General features: G+C 34.7%; 1 protein-coding gene across 2 annotated transcripts; it reads right to left on the reverse strand.

Annotated features, from left to right (window-relative positions):
• Window positions 1-898: 898 nt before the first annotated feature.
• atp5pd (ATP synthase peripheral stalk subunit d) lies at window positions 899-7,721 on the reverse strand. Of its 2 annotated transcripts, none has more exons than XM_073849327.1 (6): window positions 7,613-7,721; window positions 6,916-7,045; window positions 3,852-3,948; window positions 3,690-3,761; window positions 3,204-3,266; window positions 899-1,194 (listed from the first exon to the last, which is right to left on the reverse strand). In XM_073849327.1, the coding sequence occupies exons 2-6, from the start codon at window positions 7,035-7,037 to the stop codon at window positions 1,063-1,065; spliced, it is 486 nt and encodes a 161-aa protein (XP_073705428.1). In that variant the 5' UTR covers window positions 7,038-7,045; window positions 7,613-7,721; the 3' UTR covers window positions 899-1,062. The 2 variants fall into 2 exon arrangements, with proteins under 2 accessions (XP_073705428.1, XP_073705437.1); XM_073849336.1 differs by having other exon boundaries at window positions 7,617-7,693.
• Between the last annotated feature and the right edge of the window lie 1,275 nt (window positions 7,722-8,996).

Raw genomic sequence — 8,996 nt, forward strand, 5'->3', positions numbered from 1 at the left:
TCCATCAATTAATGTCTGGTGAAAAGCTGCATGTATTTAGGCAACAAATATCAAACCATTGTTCCCGGCTAAAATACAAGTCCTCTATCCATAATATTGCTTCCTTCAGTAATAATAATAAAAAAAAATCATCTTGTCTGAATCAGCAGAGAAATATTTATGGGCCCAAGCATTACAGAGGCAAAATGGGGAGCAAAGCATGACATGGATAATCAGACCAACTGCAACAATTAAAGAGCAATTAAAGCAAGTTTAGGATGATTTCAAGCAGAATGACTGAAAAATCATAAACAACGTCTGGTAATATAATTTAATGGCTCATCACTTTTGACCAATAAGTGGTGCTGTTCTCAAATCAACGCTGTGTTTTCTGTGTGAGGTACCAATGGCACACACAAAGTTTGGTGTCAATATGTCAAAGCTTTGCAGAGATACAGCCTCAGACATAATCTGGCATTATGCCTCAAATTTTTTGTGGCACTATAGAAAAACGGTTTTGTCTATCAACACAAAATCCATAACTTTTTGTCAGCATTGTCTGATGAAGATGATCTGAGCCAATTTTGGTGAAAATCAGACAAACCCATCTAGGATGAGTTCGAAAAAGTTAAAAAAAATAGCAAAAAAACTAAACCTTACGATTTTTGAATTTTGGGCTTCACTCGACTCTAAATTTTCCTTCTGTTCCTTACGGTTCAAAAGTGGTGGTGCTAGAGAGTTTGAGATAGAAATTTGCTATGGTGACATTTTAAATTGTCCTCTATCAGTGTGCCAAATTTCACAACTTTCCCACAAATATTAATTTTTTGGTTAACTACTAGCCTTTACTGGTTGCAAAAATCTTTAACACGCCCGCTCATGGCTGTGTAAAAAGCCGTGTAAAAAGAACTAAAAGTCATTATTTAAACAATTTCTTTTTTATTTTCATCCACAAATAAAACAGTAATGAGTCATTTCACGATTGGAATCACTTCTACAGCAGAAGCATTACTCAAATCAGACTATACAGAGCAACCTCAGATTCAACGATATATTACTGAAGCTCTGGGTGTTGCTAATAAGTTACAGATCAGCAATAGGCTTGTGTGGCCAGTATGGATGTTTTGCCTTGTCCAGCTTGGTCTCTGGGAAGATGTTGTTGAGATCTTCTATGGTCATCTGATCGAAAGGAATCATGTTCCTGAACTTCTCAAGCTGCCAAGCAAACAGTCAGGGGAAAAAAAAAAAAAATTAAAGTGCTCAATTTTGAATTTGATCAAATCTAATAATTTTAGTGATATTAAATGGGTCAGTAGGCAATCATTATTTATTATGATGTTCTGGTCCATCTGCACAAGCATGAAATGAGTTGGCACTAGGGATATAACGATATTATCAATTATTGTGATATCACAATAACAAAACTCTCTTGATATTATCGTGGTCACATGATGATATAAAACACTAGGTCTTCTGGGCAAAAAGTGTAGTTTTTTTTAAATATTATTTAAACTTCTTATTCTAACATAAAAGTTCTTTAAAGTTGTGTTTTGGGCCATTATGCTTCAACACAGAATCTGTCAAACGAACCAAAACCCAAAGCACAATATGGCTTAAACCCTTCATCAAGCCTGTTTTTGCAGAGTGTTTCAAAGGGAAGCACTTTATTCAGGCGATTAGCTTCTAATCTGTTTTTCTCCATGCCTCAGAACAGCTTAGTTCACAGTGAATGAATGCAGTGAACTTGTTTATTGCATGTGCTGTAAGTTTAGCCTGCGTTTAGGAACACAACGGCCAGCAGTTATGCTTTATTTTCATGGCTGATGATTACAGCATTTCACAAGATTTGTAGTGAGACATGTTTTTGTAAGTCTGTTTTCACTGAAGCTGGAGTTTTCCTTTAAAATAAAAGCTTAAAAGTGCAGTATGAATTGCTGACAACTAGTGGTTTAAATGGGTAATGTTACTACAGTATGAATTAAATCTCTTTCAAGTGTAGACATTAGGAAATTAGTATTGTAATTTCCCTACTGTAGTGTAAAGCAAAAATAACATGCCTATTAAATATTCATTTTCATTTATTTTACAGTGCATTTTTTTACAATATGGTTATTACTATCATTGTTGTTATTATATTCTAATATGTTTGGCCTCCTCAAACATCAGTGCGAATGTAATTTAGACTGAGACAGTATATCACCACTTAAAAGAGGGTTGAGTCCCCTTTAAAGTTCAGGTATAAGTCAATTCACTGACTTTTTTTCTGACTTAAAGGAGTAGTTCACTTTCAGAACAAACATTTACAGATAATGCACTCACCTCCTTGTCATCCAGGATGTTCATGTCTTTCTTTCTTCAGTTGTAAGGAAATAGTTTTTTGAGGAAAACATTTCAGGATTTCTCTCTATATAATGGACTTCTATGGTGCCCCCGAGTTTGAACTTCCAAAATGCAGTTTAAATGCAGCTTCAAAGGGCTCTAAATGACCACAGCCGAGGAAAGAAGGGTCTTATCTAGCAAAACAATCAGTTATTTTTTTTAAAACATTTACAATTTATATACTTTTTAGTCTCTACACAGAGTACACGCAGAGCTAGACAAGACAAGCATTTAAGGCTAAAAAGTATATAAACTGTAATTTTTTTTATTTTTTATTTTTTAGAAAATAACTGCTTGTTTTGCTAGATAAGACCCTTCTTTCCTCAGCTGTGATCATTTAGAGCCCTTTGAAGCTGCATTTAAACTGCATTTTGTAAGTTCAAACTCGGGGGCACCATAGAAGTCCATTATATGGAGAGAAATCCTGAAATGTTTTCCTCAAAAAACTATTTCCTTACGACTGAAGCAAGAAAGACATGAACATCTTGGATGACAAGGGAGTGAGTACATTATCTGTAAATTTTTGTGCTGAAAGTGAACTACTCCTTTAGGTTTTCTTAGTTACGAACATGGGTTGAAGCTCTTAATTTCAAACTCTCAAATGTGCATTAGATTAAATAATTCAACTTTAAAATGTACAAAAATCTTTTTTCTTTCCAATTCGTCATGTCTTTTTTTAAATTTTAATATCACAATATTATCGTACCATTAGATTTTGATTGTTACATCCCTAGTTGGCACTTACATGTACTTTAGGCTAATTTGCAAAGATAGATTAAAATAAACTGCTAAATGATTTTTCAGTGCTCTTAATGTGATACAGTGATGCTGCATGTTGAACTTACCCCCTTCTCATACTCAGCAATGCGAGCTTTAGATGCTTCCAAGTAAGCAGCTGCAGTTTTGTTCTGAAACACATCAAGAAACACAACATAATGTACATCCAGTTCTTAAAAGAACAATGCCCTGAAATTGGCCTAGAAGATTGTCAAGCTTGATTCAAAACTCTGATCTCTTCAATAATTAAACTGCATCATGCAAAAATGTTCACTGAAGTATGTCTAAACTAATTGTACGTAATGCTGCTATTTTGCCATGTATTGTTTGTTATAGGTGCATATAAATGTAAAGGAATGTCTTTGTTGTTTATTTAATAAACAACAGTGTAGATATCTATCTATCTATCTATCTATCTAAAAGTTTACAGTGGCTGTTGGGTTAATGTGATGGATTCTCCAGTGGGACTTTTAATACCAATTCAGAGAAAATACATAAATACTAAAAAAAACATGATCTTAAACCGAACAGCTGAAGTATGAGGAGTGACTCACAGCCTCCTGCTCCTGGGAATCAATCTTTGTTGTCTGAGTGTCCACTGGCTCAGGGACCGTCAATGCAGCGAACTGTAGATTGAGAACAGGGAGAAAAGGAAGCCTATAAGACACATAGCAGAACAAAAAAATCTGATCAACTGAGAAATCACTGGATCTCACCTTCTTCTCAAACTCATCCACCATGCCTGCTTTGGCCACAACACTCCTGTAGTAACTCCAGTCAATAGGAGCTGGTTTCTCAGGCAAAGACGTAAGTCTGCAAGTAAAAATAGTTCAGCACAAATTAGAATCGACTTGGAATTGTCCATCTCTGTAATCAGCAAAGTCTATATCTAAAACCAAAAACCTGTGTTTGGAATATTTCAAAATTTTGAAAGCCGATTTTTATGCTGACCAATGCTAGGTTTATTTAATCAAATATTTAGTAAATCAGTAATATTGTGAAAAATTATAATACTGCTTTCTATTTGAATCTAACTTAAAATGTAATTTATTCCTGTAATGTAAAGCTGAATTTTCAGCATCGTTACTACAGACTTCAGTGTCACATGATCCTTCAGAAACCATTATAATATGCTAACAACGACCCTTTTTACCACCAATGTTGACAGTTTTTGGTGCTTTTTATTTTATTTCTGGATAGTTTGATGAGTTCAAAGAACAGCATCATTAGAAACAGAATTATTGTGTAACACCATAAATGTCTTTACTGTCACTTTTGATCAATTTAATGTGTCCTTGACGATTAAAAATCCTGAATGATATTGTACCACAGTTTCCACAAAAACATTAAGCAGCACAACTGTTCAATTTTTTTGAGCAGTAGAATTAATTACATTGTTAAATACATTTAAATTGTAAAATTTCACAATATGCTGCAAACGTCGAGACTAAATAGAGAAGCATCAAAATACGTGACCTTGGACCACAAAACCAGCCATAAAGGTATTTTTTTTTTAATTGAGATACATCTATTTATGTGTGGTTTGTTAGGATAGGACAATATTTTAACAAATCTGGAATCTGAGGGTGCAAATAAATCTAAATACTGAGAAAATCCCTCTTAATGTTGTCCAAATTAAGCTCTTAGCATTGCATATTACTAATCAAAACACTTTTATGGTAGGAAATGGATGGATCATGATCTTTACTTAATATCCCACTGATTTTGACCCATGCAATGTATTGCTGGCTATTGCTACAAATATACCCATGCTACTTAAAACTGGTTTTGTAGTCAAGGGTCACATATTAGAAATACTGTGGCTGATGCATCAGAAAATAACATTTTTGTCCAATATTGTCTGGACAACAGAACTGGCTCTGACTGGACTGAAACTTAAACCAACCTTTGTAGAAAAAACTGAAATAAGGTCCACAAGTACTTACTTACTATCTTGAGAAAGAAGATTTGCTAAATTAGGGCTGGGCGATAAAACGATAACGATATATATCGCGATAGACAAGAGCTCGATATCAATAAAAAATGTGTTCGATAAAACGTTCGATATTTTGTATTCTTCGTCGGCCCGCCCAGCCCCCCTTTAACGTTCAGTTCATAGCGCCAGATCACAATAGAAGTTAAGGTTATCTTTCCTACAGAACGGGTCCATGTTGTTGTATTAAACAAACTAAATAGCCTTATGTTATTTATCTTATTTACACGACGGCATTTGATTTCTGTCTCTAAATGATCGCGCGTTTACAATGTCTCCTCACAGACGGGATCGCGGACTCCATTCATAAAAACGGACTTTACTATAGGGCGGAATGCTGCGGAATTCGTCGATTTTTGGACCAATAAATCAAAAGTTGGTCTGTTAATTAATTCTGATCGCGATATGGACTAGTGTCTGTGAAAACTGAAATGCAAAAGACCGTTTCAATATGAATCCTGCATGTTCCGTTTGCCTCTATATGTATGAAGGAGGAGACGCGTTTTATTTTCACTACACGCATACTGCACACGTGATGCTCCCGCTAATGTTTGGCCTTTGCATCTCACATGAACAGACAAACTCCAATAAATACATCTCCAAAGCTGCTGTGAGTGTCACTTTTTGTCAATTTTACCGTTTCATTAGTGAAACTAGCATCATTCATACTGTATTACACACTGAAACTTCACGGCAACCTGTCAAAATAAAAGTACGGTTTAACATGTAACAGAACAATATTAGTCTTGTATTACTTTGTACAGTATAATGTAGGTGTTTATATGTTCACATTTAAATAATTTACATAAAACAATATATATGATAAAAAATAAAATAAAGAGTCACCACTTAATTGTTGAAAAAATACTATTATTATTAAACCTTTTTTTAACTGAATATAATTTTTCTTCTATGTATTAATTTTAACAGTAAAGCTCCGTTTATTTTTATTTTTAAAAATAAATCAGTGATTTTGCTTTCATTTGATTATCAGAAAAATTAAAACAAGAATTTCTGAAAAAAAAAAAAAAAAAGATTGTAAGGCCCTATTGTTCAATGTTGAAAGTTTTGGACTTATTTTTTTCACTTAAATAAATATTTTTGTTATTACACAAAGTATAGGCTAAAGTACCGGGAAAGAAGTAATGTTGGCTACTGGCAACCAGCAATCTGTGCAGAAATAAATATTATCAGCCAAGTACTTTGCAACAACCTCTGACCTGTGGTCAAGCCGTACTTCTGGGCCATACATTAGCTAAACCATTCACTTCATCGACAATGAATGGGGTTTGAATTGAGGATTAAGAGATAATTAAGTGTATATTGTGACTTTAGACTTATGTTTACATTTTAATTATTTGAGTTTTCCATGGTTGTTGACATTTCTGTCTTAATAACTGAGGGGATTATGATCAGAGGCAGGTTAAGTTTAAAATAAAAATGCTTGAGTGTAATATATTTTTCTCCTGGTCCTTATTTTAAATGGGTCATAAAAATATCAATAATTATCGATATCGACCGATATGAAACACTGATATCGTGATATAGTTTTCAGCCATATCGCCCAGCCCTATGCTAAATAATGCATTAACATTGGACAGTCAACTGACCTGCACCTGACCTACGGTGTTTTGCTCAAGGGCACAATGATGATGGTTTATGTATGGCACCTTGCTCAGTTCAAAACAACAACAACAAAAAAAATCAACACAGCTTTGAAACCACTAGGTTCATAAACTATATGCTAAAATACTGTGTACTTCATGTAGCATAGCAGACAGACTCACTTTGCTGCGATGGAGTCGCTGCGGGTCTTCAAGCTGTTGAACATGGCTCTCTGGTTCGGTGGCACCCTCTCCGCAAAAACCACCCAATCAATGGCCTTTAAAGCTGCACGACGACCTGCCATCTCTGCTTCTGTCAAAATATTTCACGCAGAAATTGTTATTCAGAATGACAAGTTCTTTCACAAGTTTAACAAACTGAACCAATGCAAAGTAAATGATATGGCTAGCTGGTGTAATTAGACTTTAAATATTTTTATAACGTTTAATATTTTTATTTTGAAGCAAAACACTTAATGAATACTATACAGATTAACATATTTAACATTTAACGTTACATCTAACGTTAATCAGTCGCAGAATAGCAACATGCAAGACTCAGAAAGACACGAGCCAGGTGGCTCTAACTCAGCACCCTTTAAAAAAAAAAGACGTTTTCGCATTTAAATAGTTTACATAACTAAATCGTTTTCGTTTTGATCAGAAATTATGTTAATAAGAACTGAAACGGAAAGCCTTCTATACACAAGTGAACAAGACAAGGTCAGCGTATGACTTATATAAGATAAACTCAAATATAACCACCAAATCCGCGTCATTTCTCATAAACAGAGAGGATAACGCCTAATGATCATTATTTATTCAAATAAAAACAATCAGAGTTGCAATATTTATCAAATGACTGAATTTCGACACGTACTTACTGCTCAAGGATCAAGCCGCTGCAATGACAGAAGCGTGATGGCCGCCGGAGAGCGGAAGCGCGGTTAAGAAAACAGCGCTCGCTGCTGACACCAAGCGGATTGGAGAAATGCTAAGACACTGCGATATATGTACACTAGATGGCATAAAACAGACATGTCGTTCATGACTACGTTTGTGTGGCTTTTAGACCATCTACTAGCATTCACTAGTTGCTTTTAGCAGAACCTAATTAAAATCAATAGCCAACTAGCTTATACATTCATGGAACGTATGCTTACCGTGGTAAATGTTATGGTTATGCTAAATGCTATGTCAAAAAGGTAATAGAATAGCCTACATTTCTGCAAAACACCGAAGAAAACAAGACTCAGTTGTTACAGTAATTTGATGAGTCAAATTTATAAAGACCAGCAAGAGACATCAGATGTCAATAACATATACATGTTTTGAAAAAATAATATTTACATAACACTAATCCTAAAACCTAATAATGTTCAGCTGCCCCATAGCATGTTTGCTTATTTGTGTAAGTGGGTGACGTAGTCTGTTTACTATTTTCAAGGTTTTCAAGGTTATGAGATCCATTTTGTGAATGCTTGGCTAAAGAGATGAGTCTTTAATCTGAATTTTAAACATAATTTCGGGGTCTGAACCCCGAAAGTTATCAGGAAGGCTATTCCAGAGATTGAGAGCCAAATGTGAAAAAGCTCTCCCTCCTTTAGTGGACTTTGCTATCCTGCCTATAGGTACTACCAAAAGTTGCCGAGCGTGATGGATTGTAGCGGGGTAGAAGACTAGTTATGTATCCAGGGGCCTTAGACCATCTAAACTAGCATTCACTAAAACCTGACAAATTGTACTTTTAGCAGAAATAAAATCAATTGCCAACTAGCCTATACATTCATGGAACCTATGCTAAATGCTATGTCAAAAAGGTCATAGAGTAGCCTACATTTCTCCAAAACACTAAAGAAAACAAGAAATCGGTTACAGTAAGTCAAATATATTTTTATATACAGATGTAAAAGCTTCCAGCAAGAGACATCAGATTTCAATAACAATCCTAAAACTAAATGTTCAGCTGCCCCATGGCATGTTTGCTAATTTGTTTAAGTGGGTGACGTAGTCTGTTTACTATTTTCAGACACAGTCATTTTGACCTGTGCTGGTCTTAAATTTCACCTGTGGTCTGCTCGTCTGTGACTCTTATTGATTCTTTGAGTCATTCTATAAAACAGGTCCCTTTTCCATTTTTGAAAAGGTCAAGCAAATTTCTGTATGATTTTTGTTCAATACTGTACTGAGATATAATTATGTATTCAGAAAGGTAACAGGGTTAGTTTTATATTAGCTTACAGGCTTTATTATGAAAACACATG

This window comes from Garra rufa, chromosome 1 (assembly GCF_049309525.1).
Source record: "Garra rufa chromosome 1, GarRuf1.0, whole genome shotgun sequence".
In the NCBI taxonomy this organism is placed as follows: Eukaryota; Metazoa; Chordata; class Actinopteri; order Cypriniformes; family Cyprinidae; genus Garra; species Garra rufa.

What these genes read in the sequence shown, in the direction of transcription:
- atp5pd (XM_073849327.1), bottom strand. Translation starts at nt 7,037, where the DNA reads ATGGCAGGTCGTCGTGCAGCTTTAAAGGCCATTGATTGGGTGGTTTTT. An exon ending in TGGATGAGTTTGAGAAGAAG is followed by an intron (nt 3,762 to 3,851) that starts GTGAGATCCAGT and finishes CTCAATCTACAG; the next exon opens with TTCGCTGCATTGACGGTCCC. An exon ending in ATTCCCAGGAGCAGGAGGCT is followed by an intron (nt 3,267 to 3,689) that starts GTGAGTCACTCC and finishes GATGTGTTTCAG; the next exon opens with AACAAAACTGCAGCTGCTTA.